At 58.0% G+C, this 20,820-nt stretch overlaps 1 protein-coding gene across 3 annotated transcripts; it reads left to right on the forward strand.

Moving 5' to 3' along the window:
* The first annotated feature begins 434 nt into the window (after positions 1-434).
* On the forward strand, positions 435-7,508 carry Lair1 (leukocyte associated immunoglobulin like receptor 1). Of its 3 annotated transcripts, none has more exons than XM_071604752.1 (8): positions 435-636; positions 1,039-1,074; positions 2,664-2,993; positions 4,799-5,231; positions 5,328-5,370; positions 5,453-5,490; positions 5,675-5,727; positions 6,212-6,301. In XM_071604752.1, exons 1-7 carry the CDS (start codon positions 603-605, stop codon positions 5,688-5,690), a joined length of 930 nt encoding a protein of 309 aa, XP_071460853.1. In that variant the 5' UTR covers positions 435-602; the 3' UTR covers positions 5,691-5,727; positions 6,212-6,301. The 3 variants fall into 3 exon arrangements, with proteins under 3 accessions (XP_071460853.1, XP_071460852.1, XP_071460854.1); XM_071604751.1 differs by having other exon boundaries at positions 467-636; positions 4,968-5,231; positions 6,212-7,508; XM_071604753.1 differs by having other exon boundaries at positions 478-636; positions 5,106-5,231; positions 6,212-7,508.
* Positions 7,509-20,820: the final 13,312 nt, after the last annotated feature.

Raw genomic sequence — 20,820 nt, forward strand, 5'->3', positions numbered from 1 at the left:
GACCCGATTCTCCTACGTCTCTGTCAACACTCGTCCTTTTTAAAAAACTTTATCTACACTAGGACACCTTCAAGGTGAGACCAGGGCTGTGCTCAAGGCACTTGGGGACTGTCCCTTCCACTCTGGCCTGCTCCGCCTTGGTCTAGTCTTTATCTACACTGGGACACCCTCAAGGTGTTAATGTCCTGTTTGGACTTTGGCAAATGCTCCCTTAGAGGCTCAGCAGGAGTGCGGTTCCCACACTGAGCATGAGGACATCCAGCTTTAGGGGTCTAACGTCTTTCCCAGGACAGACAGTGGCTCTTTGTGGAGCTGGTGGGACCCAGTCAGTCTGTAGCAGGGCCTGTGTTCTGCCTTGTCCCCTAGATTTACAGTGAGGCCACAGGTCAGGGGACACTCAGCACATCTGAGCACAGGGTCAGAAATGTCCCAGCAGCCGAGGCCTCCCTCTGTCACTGTGGGAAGAGGAAAGGAGGCAGTGACCTCTTCCTCTTTCTGTGGGGCATGATGTAGACACCCCCGAGGGGCCCAGCCAGCACATCCTGTCCCCTGTGTCCTCTGTGGGGCCCAGCTCCAGACAGGGAGGCTGCAGGACCTGAGCCATGGCCCCCTGCTCCATTGTCCTCCTGGCCCTTGGTGAGTCCTGGACGGTGGGGACTGGGTGGGTGGAGGTGACAGGGCAGGAACAGGTCCCTTCCCTGCACAGGCCTGAGCCCAGCAAACCCAGCACACTCTGTGCCCTCCCCCGGGGCTGCCCTCACCTCTGCCCAGGCTCAGTGTGACCAGGGAGCACTGGGTCCTAGAGGCCGACACCTGGGTTGGGGACAGGCCCAGCCTTGGGAAGGACTGGGCAGCAGAGAGCCTCTTGGAAGGGGACCTGGAGGTCTCGCAGCCACCCCAGAGCAGGAAGAAGGCCACCCTGACCCTGGGAGCAGGTGGCCTGGGAAGCAGGGAGGCTGAGTGCCCAGGCTCCACCAGGCCCTGCTGGCCCAGCTCTGGGGGAACCGGGGCGCTCTTCTCACTGGGCTTCTCTTCCAGGGCTCTGCCTGGGCCAGGAGATCCACGCACAGGAGGGTGAGTGCAGGTCCCAGTCCTCCTCACAGGGCAGCTGTGGACAGGGGCATGTGGATCCAGGAGCCTGGGGACCTTAACAGTGTCCCACGCGTGGGCACCCCAGTGTGGCCCCCAGCCAGGTCCCTGTGTGCCTGTCTCCTGTGGTTTCCTGGGCTGAGCACCGTGCTCTCCCCTGACATGGTGGCTGTGTGTCTGGGGACGTGGCAGGATGCTCTGATGGGCCACCTGGGCGTGGGTAGGTGGGGTCAGCAGGCCTGGCCTCTCCCACTTACCCGTGTTGGTGGAGAGCGTCCGTTCCTGCCCCTCAGCAGTTGTGCACCCCACACCGTTACCAGCCACAGTCCCCACACAGGCCAGTGGCTGCCCTCCAAGAGGCCCCTGGACTCCCTCCACCTCTGGCTGCAGTGTCCTGAGTGACAGGCACCTGGGCTTCTCCCACCCTGGGCCCTGTGGGTGGGGCAGGGGCCTGACACCTGTCCTAGGTCTCAGCCAGGTGCCCCATGTCCCAGGGAGCACAGCGCCACCTCCTCTGTGCCCTGATGTGCCCAGGGACACTTGTGCAGGGTCACAGCTAAGGACCTGGACAGGGTCTCCACCTGCCCGTCCTCCCTCCCCAGGAGACTGTGTCTGTGCCTCTTCTGCTCCTGAGCTGTCTGCACACAGAGGGGCTCTGAGTGGACAGACAGGGACCAGGAGTGAGGGAGATGAGGGGAGGAGATGGACTGGGTTGGCCCAAGGGTGGGACATTCCAATGGGCAGAGGGGTCTGAGCAGGAGGCCAGCTGTGCAGCAGGTGACCAGCCAGCAAGTGCAAACAGACTGAGAAGGAGGGGACAGTGTAGAGGACACCCAGAGGCAGAGGCTCAGCAGAGGCCCCTGGACCTGGCCCAGGGCAGGGAGGGGTGGGCACAGACACAGCAGGGCCAGGATGCCCAGGCTCCCTGGGGACCCCGAGCCAGGCAGGATGCACCTGGGGTCAGGTCCTCCTCACCAGGTGGGAGAGCAGGTGCAACAGCAGGAAGGATGTGCACAGGAGGGGACCCAGGGAGGGGACCCAGAGAGGACAGAGCAAAGGGACACAGGGAGGGGACAGAGGGAGGGGAAAAGAGGGGGACATGGGAAGGGGACATTGGGAAAGGACATGGGGAGGGTGAAACAGTGATGGGACATGGGGAGGAGACACCGGGAGGGGACACGGGGAGGGGACATAGGAAGGACACAGGGAGGGGACACAGGGAGGGGACAGAGGGAGGGGACACAGGGAGGGGACACAGGGAGGGGAAAAGAGGAGGGGGACATGAGAAGGGGACATTGGGAAAGACATGGGGAGGGTGAAACAGTGATGGGACATGGGGAGGAGACACAGGGAGGGGACACGAGGAGGACACAGGGAAGGGACACAGGGAGGGAGACCCAGGAGGTGAGCCAGGGAGAGGGATGCAGGGAGGTGGGTAACTGTGGAGTCACAGAGTGACCGCAGCTGCACAGCTCTGTAAACTGCCCAAGAACCTTGGGCTGTGCACCTGAATTCAATCTGTGGCACAGCCACTCCTCCCAGTGGACACTGAGCCGCTGTCTGCTTCCTCCCAGGGGCCCTGCCCAGACCCTCCATCTCTGCTGATCCAGGCTCTGTGATCCCCCGGGGGAGGCCCGTGACCATCGTGTGCCGGGGCCCTGCTGGGGTTCAGGACTTTCGCCTGGAGAAGGAGGGAAGATCCCAGTTCTGGGATAAGGAGAACAGTTCACCTTCTGAGCGAGAGGCCAGGTTCCTGTTCCCCTCCATGAGTGAGGACACTGCTGGGCGTTATCACTGCCTCTACCAAAAGTCCACGTGGTCTGAGCTCAGTGAAGACTTGAGGCTGGTGCTGAGCAGGGAGGACGTCACCCAGGTCCCCACCCCAGTCCCAGCTCAGCCATCAGGTTGGTCCCCAGGTCCTGGACCCTGTCCCAGCTGCCATCCTGTCCACAGCCTCCTGCCCCCACCTGACCCCAGGCCCCTCCCTCTGCACAGTGTCCCCTCAGCCCTCATGCCCTGAGGTCCCTGGAGCCCTGGTCTCATGGGCCACTTTGTGTGACCTGTACACAGCTCCAGCATGAGGTGGGCATTTGCTGGCCCTGCTGCTGGGAGGGGACACAGTAAAGGGATATAGGGAGGGGACACAGGGAGAGGACAAGTAGAGGGAGACATGGGAAGGGGACATTGGAGGGATCCCCAGAGGTGGTTGGGGGGGCGGACCCCTTCCAGAACAGTGTCTCTTCACTTAAATGGTGTGTTCACTGTCCTTCCCACGGGGCCAGAGCCTGGGTGGCTGTGGGTGCCCCTGTGATGTGATCCCCTGCTACTGGGCAGGTCACCTGGGCCAGGGATGGCCCTGACCAGGCTGGATGGTGCAGTGGGGAAGCTTTGGGATGAGGTGGTCCATGTCCTGTGTGTGCTTGGCCCTAAGACGTCCTGGAGTCAGGTCCAGTGCAGTGTTGGCCTGCCTCAGTGTCTCCTCAGGCTCCGAAGAGCTGCCCGGTGCTGATTCTGTGAGGTCCAGCAGGGGCAGGTGGTGGGAGAGGCCGAGAGAGACCTGCCCCAGCAGCGTGGGTTATGACAGGGCTCTCCTGTCCTTCCTGGCCCCTGATCTGCTCCTCAGGAGTCTCAGGACATTGTCTGGGGCTGAGCGATGGCCAGTTGTGTCCTCTACTTGAATGCTCAGGGTGAAGTGGGCAGGCTGGTGGGATAGGCTCTAAAGGGCCCCCCATAAGCTCCTTGATCTAACCCGCCCCCTTTGCAGAAGCCCGTAGCCCACAGGTCCCCTCACAGAGCCTGCTCCTCTGCGGTGACTCACAGTGGGAGGGGCACTAGGCCTCTGAGCTGGGTGGAGCCTAGGGCCCAGCCCTAGCCCTGGCTTTGGAGTGGAGCTCTGGGAAGGCCAGAGTGAGGGGCACATCCTCAGGCACCGGGATGTCCCTGATACGCGGGACTCTAGGCCAGGCTCTGCTGAAGCATCTAATGCCCCAGCAACCTGTGAGGCCGGGGCAGCCCGACCCTGCGGCGCCTCCCCCATTGCTGAGACCAGAGAGCTAAGTCCCTCTGTCAAAGGCACAAGGCTCTGAAGGGGCTGGGGCAGAACCAGTCCCGGGGCCACACCCCAGGCCCAGGGTCCCCAGCTAGACCCTACCTGGAGCCACCAGGACCCACCTTCCAAACCCTGACCTGAGAGAAGGGTAAGTTCTTGGTGGCTGTGGCTGAAGGGTTAGGGAAGGTCCCCGGGGAAGGTGCCCTGGGGAGGAGGCACAGCCCGTGCCAGGTGACAGGGATGAAGTCCTGGGGCCTGCAAACCCTCCCAGGTGTCTCCCGGCTCTGCCAGGTGCTGTGTGGTGGGGGTGAAGCTGCGCCCACTCCCCGGGGCTCAGATTGTCCAGCCTCCCCTGTGTGCTGTGGCAGGACCTTCTGGGGGAGCAGCAGCCTGCAGACCCTTCCCCACCACGTCTCCACTTCCTGAGCCCTGGAAGTGCGGCCAATGCAGGGAGGACCGACCTCTCCTTCCTCTACCTCTGGTTCAATCTGAGCGTCCACAGCCGCTGGTGCCCACTGCATTGGGCAGCACAGATGTGGGGAAGCCCCTCTGGGCAGGGCTAGTCTGGAGGGAGAGGCCCAGGGTCCTGCAGGCGGCAGAGTGGGTGGGGAGGACTCTGCTGGCTGGGCCCAGCTCTGGCCTCTGACCCCCCTCCTCTAGACCCCTCCTCCTCAGGAGCGGCACAGGTGGCTTCAGAGGACAGTAACAACCCTGGAGAGTGCTGTGACATCCCGCATGAGCCTGGGTGTGCCCTGGGGAAGGGGAAAGACAGGCTTTGGTGGTGGTCAGATTCCAGCTCTGCCAGTGGCCAGTTTGTCCCTGTGCACAGAGAGCGTCCCCTGGGCCCCCCTGGGTCAGATGAGAGTGACTCCCCGTGGCAGCAGAGCTGTGCCCAGGAGGTCTCACGTCCACGCCCAGCAGCAGCACCGGGGGCTGTGCGGGGTGCTCACACCCGTCCCACCCCCAGCCTCCCCTGCTCTACTCCTGACCAAGGAGCACCTCTACCTTCTCATCGGGGTCCCCCTGGCCTTGCTCCTGTGTCTCCTCCTCCTGCTCCTCTTCTGCCTCCATCGCCAGCGTCAGAGGAAGCAGGGTAGGACTTCCCGGGAAGGGCCGGCGGGCGGCTGGGCGGGCTGTCGGTGCTGGGGACAAGGCCTCCCTCCTAAACTCAGACCCTGACTGTCCTCAGGGCCTCCCGGTGGCAAGGGCCAGTTGCAGAAGCCACAGGAGAGGTGAGGCCCCTGGGAATGACCCCGGCCCCCGCCCAGTCCTCAGCCTCTGGCTGCCCTAGTGCTGACTTGTTCCTTCCCACAGGCTGGGCCTGGCTGTGGACAGCCTGGAGAGGTCACCAGGTAAAGGCCTGAGAGGGGGGACAGGCCTGGAGAGGGAAGTGGGGGCTCAAGGGGTCAGGAGGCAGCAGGGGAGGAGCAGGTTTAGGGCCTTTCTGGGAGGTTCCAGGTGGGTACGGAATGAGATCTGATCAAGCTGACCTTCTGTCCACCCCAGAGAACTGACCACGTGTCTTCTTCCCTCCAGACTTGGCCACGGCTGATAGACTCCCTGAGAAGGACAGGGAGACCAGCAACTCTGTAAGTCTGCCTGGGTCATCTCCCGCTGCATAAGGAAGTCCCCAGATTAGCAGCCCAGCAACACGTCCCCATTTCTTGGGTCAGGACGTTGGGAGCAGCTGAACTGGCTGGTTCTGGCTCAGGTCTCTCATGACGCTGCAGTAGAGGTGTCCACTAGGTTGCAGGAATCTGCAGGCCTGCCTGGGCAGGAGGACTCACGTCCAAGGTGGTGTACCCCACATCCAAGGTGGCACACCCCACAGCAGATGGCTTACCCAGAGGGAAACCAGGACTGGGATGGGCAGAGGGCACACTGTCTTCTGTGGCCTCACTGGAGTGACCTGCCACCACTTCTGCCACTTCTGGTGGTCCCACAGATCAGCCCTGGTACCCTGTGTGCAGGGACTGCAAGATGATGTGATCCAGGAGGTGGGGCCCTGGGAGGTGGCTGCCATAGTCCCCCACCCCACAGCCCCCACCCTCATCCAGGGTCCCTCTCCCTCAGGCCCCTGCTGCAAGAGATCCCCAGGAGGTGACATATGCTCAGCTGGACCATGGAGCCCTCACAGAGAGGGCAGCCCGAGCTGGGTCCCCACTGACCCCAGAGCCCAGCACATATGCGACCGTTGCCAGACACTGACTCCTGGGCCTGAGGACACTCCAAGCCACTCTTCCAAAAGCCTGAAGCAGCCATTGGGAGGACTTCTCTTGGACTCAAAGTCAGCCAGTCAGCTCTGCTGGGGACAGCAGCTGGGGCCTGGAGGTCTCTGAGCAGCATCTGGGAGATTCATCCACCAGGTGGCCCCTGCCACAGCTGACCAGCTGTCAGAGAGGCTGTGTCACAGCTACTTCCAGAGACCCAACCTCAGTCCCTGGCTGTTTCCAGAGACCAGAAACCGACGTCTCATCCTAGGGCTGCTTCCAGAGAACCAGCAAAGGCCACTCCTGGGATCCCCACCTACTTCAGAGACGGCATACTGATGATGCTCAGTGGTCCCTAACAGCCTCTCTGGGTTCCAGTGCTGACCCTGACTGAGACTGGGCTGCACTCAGGCTGCCGAGAGCTGAGCTGGATCTCTGGGCCAGACCTCACTTGGTACATCAATGGACATCTTTAAAACAGAACATCCCAGCCCCGGTGGTCAGGCCAGAGAGGTTCATGTGGACCCAGTGTCTGCAATCTCAGCTGTTCAGAGCAGAGTGAGGGCTACGAGGGCTGTCAGTGCTTCCTGTTTTCTGCAGAACATATCGAATTGAGCAAGGCTGCATATATTCGGGGTGTGCGCCATGAGGACCTGACCCAGGCATGCGCCCTGTAGATTTCCAGAATCAAACCCTCAGCACAGCTGCACCTGCACGCTGCACGTTAGATCCCGGGACTTGCTCATCTGACGACTGGAAGCCGGTCATGTTTCCTGATGGAGCATGAGGGTCGGGGTGGAGAAGGGAGGGGGTCTAAAGGGAGGTGCAGAGGGCAAAGGCTGCCCCACCCACCCCCACCACACTCATGCACATCCAGGCACACAGGCACCCCTAACACATGCCTTCACACACACGGCCCACGCTTCCGTGCACGCACAGGCACATTGCACACATGCACTCTCACACCCCAGGAAAACCCTGAGTACCTGTGGGATGGGACCACTCACGGGGTGAGGTGCTCCCGTTTTAGATTAAAATAGAACAATTACCCCGTGGACCACTAGGGGGCGGGAGTGCCTCATCTTGATTAATATGTGTGTCTGTCTCAAAAATCAATCAATCAATCAACAAACAAATAAATAAAAATCAAGAATCCCAAAGGAACGGAGAACTTTTTGTGTGTGTGTGCATGTCTTAAAATTATGAGCCCTTCACGGGATATCAGACATTTATACAATCGTCAAAGAAAAGAATACAATAACAGGATCCTGCAAACCTGTTATAGGGCGAGATTTAAACCGTGTGTGTGTGTGTGTGTGTGTGTGTGTGTGTGTGTGTCCGCGCGTGCTCGTACAGAAAAGAGAATATTTAAAAAGAGAACAAAATTCAGCTGGCTCTTCCAGGGCTGATGGCCATCTGGGTTCGACGCCAACATCAGGGCATTCCCTTGTCCCACCGTCCACAGCGCCGCATTCTCTGCTTTGCTGGGACCTAGGGACTGCGCACGGGCAGTCTTGGTGCGTCGCTGGGCCGACGGGGTCCTTGTCCGGCTCAGAGCCTGGTGTCCACCTCCGATGACCCTCCTTGGTCTGCTCTTTCATTTTCCGCTCCCTGCGGTTGGCTTTCTGCGGGGATCTGCCTGCTGCCCCTGCCCCGTATCTGGTTCCCTGCTGCGACAGCGAGAGCGACTTTCTGTTAGACGGGTCCAACTCCTCTCCGTGTCTGTCCCGGGTATTCTTCAGCTTCATCCCGGGGTTTCTCCAAGAATCCTGCTGGCGCAGAGCTGGACAGGTGGCTGGAGGCTCTTAGCAGAGGATGGACCCTGGCATTGCGGGGCGGAGGGGGGGGGTCCTTCTATTTTCCGCCACTCCCTGGGCACAGGTGCACACCAGGCCCTGCGACCCCCAGAGTGGCACTGTGGCCTCTGGAAGGCGGGACAGGAGCTAAACATGACACCATATTTTCTTTCCTGAGGGGCAGTGGGAGGAGGAGGGCCAGGGAGAGGACAGAACAGCAGGGACAGGACTGGCCTTCCTCCCTGACCCCCGGACCTGCAGGACACAGTCCAGGGGCGAGAGGCAAGAGAGCAATCTCCAGGCTCCAGGCCGCCGCTGCAGGAGGCAGCACTAGCTAGCACACCCAGGGTCAGGCCAGCGGAGTGGCCAGGGGAGGGAAGGACCCCCTTGACTAGGGACCCCCCTCCCAGTTCTGAGAACCCTGTCTGGGGACCCAAGCCAGGGATCCCCTGCTGGCCCATCAAAGAGAGATGGCACCTGACCAGTTGGGGCAGGAGCAGATGCTCACGGAGGTCCAGGACCCTTGGACAAAGTGGACGCTTAGTTCACAAGAAGTGTCGCCAGGTTCAAGGGAGCAGGGAGGGGAGGGAGCCCCAATCTTTACCCACAGACTTAGGTGGCCCCCTCCACCTGGCAAGCAAGTGAGACCTCAGTCAGTCTGACCAGAGGACCAGCGGGAGGACCCAACACCACCTGGGTCACCTGCTCCCTCCAGCAGGACACCACCCAGGAAGGAGATGGGGAGGGGGGGCCAGAGATGGACTAGACCTCGAGAGGGTGGCTATCATGACGTTTTAACCTGGGGGGAGCCGAGAGGGCAGTGATGGAGGAGGCAGCTTATGAGACGGACCAGAGACGTTGTATTTCTCCTGCTGAGCCAAGTTGCATCACGACCTTGGAACACACACAACACACGCGCACACACACAACACACACATGCATACACACAACACACACATGCACACACACAATACACACACATGCACAGCACATGCACACACACAACACACACATGCATACACACAACACACACATGCACACACACAATACACACACATGCACAACACATGCACACACACAACACACACATGCATACACACAACACACACATGCACACACACAATACACACACATGCACAGCACATGCACACACACAACACACACATGCATACACACAACACACACATGCACACACACAATACACACACATGCACAGCACATGCACACACACAACACACACATGCATACACACAACACACACATGCACACACACAATACACACACATGCACAGCACATGCACACACACAACACACACATGCATACACACAACACACACATGCACACACACAATACACACACATGCACAACACATGCACACACACAACACACACATGCATACACACAACACACACATGCACACACACAATACACACACATGCACAGCACATGCACACACACAACACACACATGCATACACACAACACACACATGCACACACACAATACACACACATGCACAACACATGCACACACACAACACACACATGCATACACACAACACACACATGCACAACACATGCACACACACAACACACACATGCATACACACAACACACACATGCACAACACATGCACACACATGCACAACACATGCATACACACAACACACACATGCACACACACAATACACACACATGCACAGCACATGCACACACACAACACACACATGCATACACACAACACACACATGCACACACACAATACACACACATGCACAACACATGCACACACACAACACACACATGCATACACACAACACACACATGCACACACACAATACACACACATGCACAGCACATGCACACACACAACACACACATGCATACACACAACACACACATGCACACACACAATACACACACATGCACAACACATGCACACACACAACACACACATGCATACACACAACACACACATGCACAACACATGCACACACACAACACACACATGCATACACACAACACACACATGCACAACACACAATATGCACACACACAACACACACATGCACACACAACACACACATGCACACCCGTGCACACATATCTGTGATGGCCCCTGCACTCCCATGAAGTAGCACTTCCCCTGTTTTAGTTTCCTGAGGAGTGAAGTGTCCCTTCTTGTGTTTTTAATGATGCTTCAACAAAATAGAGCGAAGTCCAGTGCATGGAAAGTGCTGGGCCACTTGCCCGAGGGACGTCTTCATTCGTCCCAGTTTCCGTGCGTATCTCTATGCATACAGTGATTGTTCACCTACTCCATCAAAGGCACCGTCCACCCTCACACTTTTTGGACCGTGGTGGGTCTGTAGCACATTGGGCTGAGCACACGCCCCTCTCACAGGGGTGGCATCTAATAGAAACGCACCCTCCCTGCTGGCCAGCCTTCCCAGGGGCAGTAGTAGGCATGATTGGCGGGTCGTGGGCCGCAGTGCTGCGTACCTGCTGCGTCTGCTTTTAGTGTGTAGTGAGTGAGTTTCCACAGGGGCCTTTTCTCCCAGTTTCTTTGGGAATCGAGGGGGCTGTCTTCACACAGGAAGAGAAGGGCTCTTATGAGCAGAGTGGACCCCACGGCTTAGCCCAGACACGGGCAGCCCCTGGGGATGCCCTACACCATGAGCAGGCGCTTCCCGGTTCTGTCCAGGGCAGAGCCCAGGCTGAGTCCTTCCTTAGAGCCCTGGGCCAGAGGGCAGTGTTAAGGAACAAGATCCACTGGCACTTGTCCACGCACAGCAAGGAAGGCCTTACCTTAGGGGACCATTGTGACAGGTGTGGGGACCACCGTGGTGGGATCTTGCAGTGAAACAAAACCCAGCTGAACTCTGAGTGCAGCTGGGGCAGAGTGCGTGCATCGGGGACGGGGGAGGGGGGTCAGCGGGTGGACAAATACCAGAGGAGGTGTCGAGAGGGGCTCCCTGAGCCAAGGGGGCAGGATTCTTGCTGAGGGCAGCCAGGTGCCCAGGCACCAGCTGGTGGTGGGGACCCATCAGACCCCAGGGTGAGCAGGTGGAGGGTCACACTGACACCATGGAGGACAAGACAAGCCCAGAGCCAGGTCAAGGCGGAAGGGAGCCCAGGGACGCAGGAGCAGGGTTGGTCAACGGGAGCATTTTATGAAGGGGTGACCTGAAGTCTGGGCCTCTCTGAGGGAGGGTCTGACCAAGAGTCACACAGCACTTGGCCTTGAGTCATCAACGACCCCAAGAGCTCAGGGCATTTCTCCTTGAAGAAACACGGGCCCTGGGTGGCCTCCCCCTGGGCTTGAGGTCAGAGTCTGGGGGGAGTCACAGGTCTCAGCCCTGCAGAGGCTGAGCCCACCCGGACTCAGGAGCCACCCGGCTGAGATTGGGCACCCCCTCCTTCTCCATCAGACCCCATCTTGCCACCCCCAGAACACTACGGGCACCTCCCCACCCCCAGCTCTGCCTGGAGCCCAGGCTCCCCCAGCCATTCCCTCAGGCTCATTTCCTTCCCTCCATACCACGGTCTCCTTGTCCGTCTCCTCTTCAGGGGGCTGGTCCCTTACCCAGGAGGCCATGGTGTCCTTAGGCGCCCTGGGACAGAGCTGGCTCCTGGCTGCGTCCCCAGGGTGAGCAGGCGCCTGGGCTGCCAGAGGAGGCCACCAGAGACTCAGAGCCCAACGGAGGCTTCCCCAGCGGGTGGCACAGGACCCGGCTGAGAAGGTGAAGAGAAGAGGTGTCCCTGACACGCAGCAGCTCCCTGGGGCTGGACAGCAGCACTGGGAGCCAAGGACTGCAGAGAGCCACGTCCTGGGTCCTGGGGGAGGTGCTGGCTTCCAGGAACAGAGAGGGGGAGGGGGGGCGAGCCACAGAGGTCAGGGGCGGGGCTCTAGACCCCCTTCCTGAGCCTCGGAGCCCTTGGGCCTACATGGGCCCCAGGAAGCCCATCAGAGTCCCAGACAAGAATCCAGCCACACCCAGAACCACCAGGGGCTACAGTCCACCAGTCCCAGAACCACCCATCAAGGCCTGCCCAGTGGTCTGGGTGCACGGGCCTCTGTTGGCCTGGGAGCCGTCAGATCAGAAGGGGCCAGCTGGGCATCAGGAGGCCAACGTGCCACCACCTGCCCTGTCCCACACATCCCTTAGTGCTCCCCAGGGATGGAGCCTGCCTGGGGGCCAGGTGGCAGAGCAGGGCTCAGGTCCAGGGCCCCAGCAAGAGAGCAGGGGCAGGCGGGACCAGGGCCCAGAGCTGACCAGGGTCACTGCCCTGGGGGACAGGGTGGAATCGGAGCGAATGTCCTCGCCGTGTACAAACAGCCCTGCGCGGGCGCCTACAAATGAGATGATGCTAGGTCGTCAGGAGCTGGTCACCTCCTTCCCACGAGGGGTCCTAGCAGTTAGTGTGACAGTGTCTTAGGGGAACCAGGAGCCCGTCAGGACCAGAATCCCTGACAGGAGGTTTCCAGCCCCCGGTGACCCCGTGTGGGCTTCTAGGTTTCATCCCAAGTCCACTTGCCCCCATCCGTCTGTCCATCTATCCGTCACCCACCCGTCAGTCCATCCACCACCCACTCTCCAGCCGTCGTCATGTCCGTCAGTCAGGAACCTCGCTGTGTATCAGGCGCTGTGTGGGTCTGCCTGCTTCTGCCAGCTGAGTGCTGTCGGTCTGTGTACCCGTCCTGCGGACAGTGGCCACGTGGGCTAACCTGGACACGTGTGCAGTCTAGCTGTGAAATACTCACTGGGAACACCTTCCGGAACCCACGACCTGCCGTGGTCACGTGGGGGAAGTTAGAAAAGGCCCAGAGCCTGTCTGGACCTGCTACTGAGCAAGGAAACCACCAGCAGAGAGCAGTGTGGGTCGGGTGGTGGGATCCAGGCAGCTGAGTCCTTCCCTGGTCAAGCTGACCCTTGATGCCCCTCGAGGACCCTGCACTGTGGGTGACTTTCTCACGGGGTCTTTTTCCAGTGCTCTGCCTGGGACAGAGGAGCCACACGCAGGAGGGTGAGTCATGCCCACAGGTCCTCACCGTCCACCCAGGCCACTCTGGAGGGCAGTGGTGTCCACCCTGGGAGGAGCCCAGCCCCAGCCTACACCACATGAACACCGCCTCAGGCTTCTCCCTGCCAGGCAGCAGCCGCCTCCCGCTCAGGGCCCGCCCTCTGGCCAGGCGTCGCCCCACACACTGGCCTCAGGTCCCAGCCCCACATTTCCTCAGTGAACGTCCTGGGTTCCGGGCCAGACGACAGAGAGCTGTCCTTGGCTCCCCCTAATGTCCACCCACATCCAACCACCCAGAGTCCGGGCACCTGTCCCCATAAATGCTCTCACATCTGCCCCCAAGTCTTGCAAGGAAGTGTCTCCCTGATTCTGAAGCCCCAGAGAGCCCAAGGGGCCCCTCCAGGAGGTCCGCAGAGAAGTGAGGACTTGAGGCTGGTGCTGAGCAGGGAGGACGTCACCCAGGTCCCCACCCCAGTCCCAGCTCAGCCATCAGGTTGGTCCCCAGCTCCTGGACCCTGTCCCAGCTGCCATCCTGTCCACATCCTCCTGCCCCCACCTGACCCCAGGCCCCTCCCTCTGCACAGTGTCCCCTCAGCCCTCATGCCCTGAGGTCCCTGGAGCCCTGGTCTCATGGGACACGTTGTGTGACCTGGACACAGGTCCAGAATGGGGTGGGCATGGAGATGGCCCTGCTGCTGGGTGGGGAGGGGTCCCCAGAGATGGCTGGGGGAGACCCCTTCCAGAACAGTGTCTCTTCACTCAGATGGAGGGTTCACTGTCCTTCCCACGGGGCCAGAGCCTGAGTGGCTGAGGGTGACATCTGGTGTAGTCCCCTCCCACTGGGCAGGTCACCTGGCCCAGGGATGGCACTGATCATGACTGGAAGGGGCACTGGGGAAGCTTTGGGAGGTGATGGTCCATGTCCTGTGTGCTCAGTCTGTTGTTAGGGTCCAGGAGGGTCACCCCATCCCAGAGAGGGACAGGGGACATTCTCCATTTAAAGCCAAGTCTTGTCTCCCTTCTCTGTGAATTCTCTGTAACCCAGACATCCTGGGGGCCAGATGCACAGTGTCCAGGGGTGGGCCACATGCACAGTGTCCAGGGGTGGGGCCCCAGTCAGTTCTGGGGGCACTCACTAGTTTATCCTGAGGCTCTGACAGGTCCCAAGTAACCTGGGTACTTACTGGTGACACAGTGACCACCTAGGTGAGGTCAGTGCCCAGACCTCCTGGCACTGTGTCCTGGATGAGGCTCCCCTTGTCTGTCTGCCCATGACCAGGACATGCTGGTGAGTGCTGGTGGGTGCACAGCAGGATCAACTCAGGTGCCACCTGGGTCCCCAGGTCTCCTTGCCCACCCTGGGGGTCTGCAAAGGTCACCCATAATCCAGGGTACAGGAGAGGGCCCAGGCAGAAGTTAGAGGACACTGTGGGAGGTGAGGGACGGTCCACAGGAGCCCCAGAGACCTCAGGTGTGTGACTCTCTACCTGTGCTCCAGGCAGGCACACAGGTACTGGTGTAAAGCAGGTCAGCTCTGTAGAGACCACCATGATCTCCACAGGTGCGGCAGGCACCTGGCGGGAAGGAGCCATGACATACCCTGCACCTCTCAGGATGTGGCCCCAGGGCATGGAAGTGGCTCCTGGCAGGTGACAAGGTGTGGAGTGGTCATGCTGACGCCCACCCCATCCTGTCCCCAGACCATCATGGTCACCTCTGCCTCCCTGTCCATGTGACGGGGTGGAGTGTCCCCCACTGTGTGTCCTGTTGGTCCAGCTGTCTGGGTGGATCAGTCCCACCTGCCCCCTCTGCTGTTTGCCTGGTACCTTCCAGGAGGAGGAGACCCTGTGTGGACCCTCGGTCATCGCCTCCGTGTCCCCATGCTGTGGGGACCCTGGTCCTGTCAGGGCTTCCCCAGTGTCTGTGGGGTGACGTGTCACGGTCCTGTGCACTGATACTCCATTAGGACCTGCAGACCCAGAGCTCTGTCAATCACCAGCTCAGGGGGTCAGCTCCAGGGTGCACTGGGCTGGGGATGCACCTGGGATCCCAGCCCCATGCACTCTGGGTCCTGCTCACTGTAGCTCAGCACTGTGTCCCCAGGTGACCCTGGGTGTTGGGGGAGGAGGGTCACCCAGTGAAGGGCAAGCAGAGTCCATCCATCCTGCCCTAGGGACGCACACACAGGGGTCACCTACCCTGACCCCTTTCCCAAGGCCTCAGATGCTGGGGTTTGGACTGAGAGGAGGGATGGGGACACTCAAAGGTCCAGCAGACGTCGGGCTGGATGAACTGGCAGAGCAGAGACAGCCCTGGTGCAGCCCAGGGTCACACCTCTGCCCTCCCCTGGCTGGTTGTCACAGTGGGCTGTGGGCACCACCAGGCCCTGAGCTCTCCTCTCATCCTCATGTGGCAGAGGCTGCTCGTCCCCTGTTTTCTCCAGGGTGGCCTTGGCCTTAGACATGGAGCTGAGTTTGATCAAAGGCAGCTGTGTGTGCTCCAGTCACCTGTCCCCAGGGCCCTCCTGTTCACCGGGAGACCTGGGGGGGGACACAGGGAGCAGGGGAGGTGGGGCAGGGTGACCCCAATGATGGACAGTCAGGAGAAGGACTCAGGAGGCCAAGGTCAGCCTAGGGGAGAGGCTGCCCAGCCCTTCACCAGCCTCTGACTCCTAGGAGTCCCAGGTGACATCAGCCCCCACCCACAGGAGGGAGCTCCCCCACAGTAGGTCACCTGGGACTCTGCATGGGCTAGTGCCCTCGACAGTCAGCCGTGTCCTTCTGCTTCCAGGCTCCACCCCCCAGAACTCCATGGAGCTGAACTGTGTCCCCTGGGCCTGGCTGGGCTGGTCTTGGTGGCCCTGGGGGTGCTTCTGGGAGAAGCTTGGCACAGCTGGCTCAGGTCACAGAGAGAAGAGAGCCTCCTCCAGAGAGCCTGACCCCAGGGCCCAGGGGAGATGCCCACAGGACTCAGCCCATGTGAGCCCCAGGGACCCAGAGGCCACCATGGACTGTGCACTCTGGACCTGGACACTCTGCAGGGTCTGACCACGTCCTCCACCTGCACCAGGGAGCTGCGTGGACACTTCCCAGCCTCCCTCTGTGTCAGCTCCCGTGTCCCAGGGTGGCCTCCACGCTGGACACCCAGCACCTGGGCTTGGCCCACATGTGGCTCCAGGACCTGGTTGAGCACGTGGAGGAAAGTCTCACTGGTGAGGGAGGTCTTGTTAGGTTTCCTTTTCTCCAGCACTTTGAATAGAGCCTCCCAATCTTTCCTCCCTGCAAGATTCCTGCATAACATCTGCTGATTGTGGATGGGATGAGTTGCTGCTTTAAAGTTGTCTCTGACTTTGAGGATTTGGTCAGATGGCCTCTTGGTGAACATCTCTGAGTGTTTCTTCCATGTCGGGCTCTTTCCACTTGCAGATCTGGATGTTCATCTCTCTCTGGATTTGGGGATTTGTCTTCATCATGTATTTAAATAGCTCTCTGCTACTCTCTTTTCTCAGCCCTGCTAAGACTCCTGTTGACCGTACAGCGTCCCACTTGATGGTGTCCCATAGATTTATCTCATTCTTTTGTATCTTTTTCTTTCTATCCTCTGGGTCATTTCCAACGTCTTGTCTTCAGGTCACTGGCTCTGTCTTCTACTCTGTGAAGTCTGCTGGTGAAGATCCCTCTAGAATTTTCACTTCAGTCCCTGTGGTTTTTAACTCCAGACTGTCTCTTTGCTTCCCTTATTGGGTTTATTTTCTCTGTTGGACTTTCTAATTTTTGCATATTTGAATTTGACTAGTTTTCTGTTAAATTCTCTTGTGACCCACTGAATATCATTAAGATTATTATTTTGATGTTCTTCCAGATAGTTCGTAGGTCTCCATTCCTTCAGGGTCAGTTCCTGGTGCATTACATAGTTCCTTGGGTGATGCCACGTGTCCTGTGGGGGGGGGCACTCTGAGTGACCTGCACCTTCCATCCTGAGGCAAAGGCTCTGATTGGTCACTACATTTTGTAGTGATTTGGGCATTGTCCCAGCTCAGGAAGTAGAAGGCATGTCTTCAGATGTAATTGTCACCCCTGAGGTTGAGTTACACTCACGCGTTCCTTGTAACCCTGCCCCTTCTGGCCTTTTTTGATAGAACTTTCTAGCAAACAAGGGTCCCCCAATAAAAGCCCACTTCTGAACAAGCTTGCTCTCTCTCTCCAGCCTCTCGTGACCTTCTCCTGCTCTCCCATTTGGGGAGCCTGAGGCCGAGAGGGGAGGAGCCATCCTGAAGCTTGTGTAAAGGTAAAGTGTGTGTCTGTGTTTTATTTGGTGTCCCTGGAAATTCACATGAGCGACCTCAGCTTCAGGCTGCCCACGCAGGTCAGGGGCAGCCGGTGGCACCTGGAACCAGGGACGGCTCAGGGTGAATTTCCAGGTTGACTGACTGAGTGACTGTGTTTTTTCCGGAGGTTACAGAGGAAGCCGTTTCAGAGCCAGGGACGTCAAAGAATCACCACGGGCATTTCCATGTCTTCAGATAAAGAAATGTGCTTACTGATCCTGGAGACTCTGATCAACCGGAGAGGAAAACAAGTCCGAGGGCCCAGCTGGCTCTCCTGAAAACAGTCAGTGACGTATCCCCGTGGTTTTGTGAGCAAGATTCGCCAGGTTTACTGCTTGGGAGAGGCGAGGTAGAAAATGTACACAGGCCGCCTCTCTGCCAAGCTGTCCGAGGGTACAATCGAGTGTTCAGAAGGTCTGGACCGCTCTAGAAATGCGTCCTTATGAAGATGGAGAAAGGACCCTGGTCTCCAGAGGACCTGCTGAAAGGGCTTCAGAGAGCCATCGGGAGTTTGGAGCAAGAGAAGCGGCCGAGGCTGTCTCCAAGCAGGGTGGACTGGGGCAGAGTCAGTGCTCGCTCAGTCTGCAGCTGGCAAAGCAGACAGACCGCCTCGGGGCAGGACCTGAGACCAACCGTTCACTGCTCAACCAGACAAGCAGCAGCTGAGGGGAGCACCAAGGGGGCGATCCAGAGAGGAAAGCAGCCCCCACCGGACTTCTGTGAGGCGGATTCAAAATGGAGAGGAACAAAATGGACAGAGTCCCAACCTGGGGGGACTCAATCAGAAGACCTGGAGGAGGGTTTTGGTAAGCCACATCACGGCTAGCTGGACCAGCGCCCGCCATCCAGATCCAGCCGCTCTCCTCCAGGAGAACAGGGTTCAATAACACTCTGACCTGGCGGTCGCTTACACCCCTACAACGTGGCCTTAGAACGGCACAGGAGTCGGGGAGGACATTACGGGTTTTCAGCTTTTCCAGTCGCTGAGCAGATTAACGAACAAAACCACCGTGTCCGTGTGCACGCTGCAGTTCCTTTTAAGACTCTAAAGGAGCGCCAAATGCTTGCGGTACCTAGGGTCCAAACTCACCCTCTGTTCAAAGTCGGCTTGATCTGTTATGCCCCGAGCCTTTACCCCCAAATGATGGGATTTCAATGGCAAAGGCTTGCCTTTCGGGGTGATTATCTCCTTTGGCGGTCTCACTGGACTGACTATGCACTGAACAGGCGGAGAGGAACAGGAGGCAAGGTTGGATGCCCCTTTGCAGATGTTAACGGGAACTGGGGAATTTGCAGACCTAGAGAGACAGGTGAATTACCACCTGCCCATCTGATCAGATCACTGTATGTGCCAAAAGGGCGTAGCAGGAGATGTCTTCCCGGGATCAATCTACTCTGGATTTTAGTCAGACTAAACAGCGGTCAGAAGAACAATTCCCTGATTTCGTGGCGCGTCTGTGCCAGGCAGAGAGCAGATCGATCGATCGGAGACCCAAACGCCTCCGAGTTCCTGGTCAAGCAGTGAGCATTTGAAAATGCCAATAAAGTGTGTCAGCACATCCTCTGACCCCATCGGAAGATAGGGGCAGCTTCTGAGTTCATCGCCTTTGTGCGGATGTCGGACCCACACAATTCCAGGGTTTTACACTCACTGCGGCTTTCAAACAGGTCCTCCAACCCAGTCTCAGAGGCGCCATTCTCAAGGGTGGGGTTTCAACTGTGGCAGGACGGGGCACTTGGCTCAGGACTGCGAATCTCTGCGCAGTAGGGCAGAGACCTCTCCCCGTTCACGCAGGTGGCGCTGCTACTGGGCAGAAAACTGCGTGGTGAGGGGGGATGGGGACAGATAGGGTGGTGGCCCACCTCCACTTCTGACCTCACTCCTGCCTCCTTAGGGGCATGCGCGGGAAGAGGAGTGGGAGTCGCAGACCTTGTCCTCACCAGAGCTGGCCATGGTGGCTCGTCACTATGACCAGCCAGCTCCACCAAGACCGTACTTCATGACCAGCCCTGGTAGTGAATTTAACACCTGAAGTGGGACCGCAGAGAGTTCCTACTGGGTTCCGTGGGCCGTTACCCCCAGGTACCATAGGCCAAATTTTGGGGAAAAATAATTTAAAAGAGGGGATCCAGGTAATGCCAGGGGTAGTTGATTCAGATTTTAGAGATGAGATTAAAATCAGTGTGCAATCAGAGCGTGCCATTCAGCTCTCTACACAACAGGTGCTGGCACAGTTAGTACTTCTGCCCTAAGACTTTCACTTCTGGGTACCCAGACCCAGTGTACTGGGTCCAATTAATCCAACAGGAGCGCCCCCTGCTGGAACTTAAAATCAATCATAAAAAATGTCAAGGTATCCTAGAGACTGGGGCAGATGAATCTGTTTTATCTCTTAGATTTTAGCCCCCAAATTGGCCTTTACATATTGCACCCACCAACTTAGAGGGCATAGGTCTATCTCTCAACCTGTTCAAAGTGCCCAGTATCTTCACTGGGAAGATAAAGATGGTGATGCTGGAATTTTTAAGCCTTATGTTTTAGACACCTTACCAGTAAATTTATGGGGTAGGGATGATGTTTTTATCCATTTAGGATCATTATTAGTAACTCCAAATTCTAACATGTCATTTGAGGGACTCAATCAAAAATATATTCCTAGAGAAACTGAGGGAGATTTTCAGGAAGGGAACCCACCTGTAACCCAATCTTCCCAACAGAGATTAATTAGTGCACCCAGCCAACATTTTTGGTAGGGGCCCTGATCTTATCCCCAACCCAGAGAACAGCAGAAAAAATTAATTGGCTCATAGAAGAGCCAATCTGAGCTAGTCAGTGGCCCCTGACAGGGGAAAAACTTAACATAGCCCACATGATAGTTGAGGAACCACTTCAAGCTGGTCATTTAGAGTCTACGCTCAGCCCTGGGAACACACCCATCTTTGTAATTAAGAAAAACTCTGGTAAATGAACATTATTACAAGACCTTAGAGGTACTAATTGTGTTATAGAGCCCACGGGAGCACGGCAATCTGGGCTTCCTTCTCCTACAGCGATTCCTTTAGATTATTATTTGATAGTAGTAGGTCTAAAAGATTGTTTTCTCTCTGTACCTTTGTACCCAGACAACTGTAAAAAGTTTTTCTTTAGTGTCCCAGCAATTAATTTTAAAGAACCAGTTAAAAGATATTGCTGGAATGTGCTGCCTCAGGGAATATGTGATAGTCCAACTTTACGTCAAAATTTTGTGGCACAGGCCACCACACCTGTGAGGGAGAAATTCCTCAGCATGTATTACTCATTTCATGGATGACATGCATTTAGCTC

The sequence above is a fragment of the Marmota flaviventris genome, chromosome 18, assembly GCF_047511675.1.
Source record: "Marmota flaviventris isolate mMarFla1 chromosome 18, mMarFla1.hap1, whole genome shotgun sequence".
Lineage (NCBI taxonomy): Eukaryota > Metazoa > Chordata > Mammalia > Rodentia > Sciuridae > Marmota > Marmota flaviventris.

Bases quoted from the DNA above. Each gene is read 5' to 3' on its own strand.
- Lair1 (XM_071604751.1), top strand. From the start codon at position 603: ATGGCCCCCTGCTCCATTGTCCTCCTGGCCCTTG. The intron at 1,075-2,663 runs GTGAGTGCAGGT...GCTTCCTCCCAG, and splicing joins GGAGATCCACGCACAGGAGG to GGGCCCTGCCCAGACCCTCC. The intron at 5,232-5,327 runs GTAGGACTTCCC...GACTGTCCTCAG, and splicing joins CCAGCGTCAGAGGAAGCAGG to GGCCTCCCGGTGGCAAGGGC.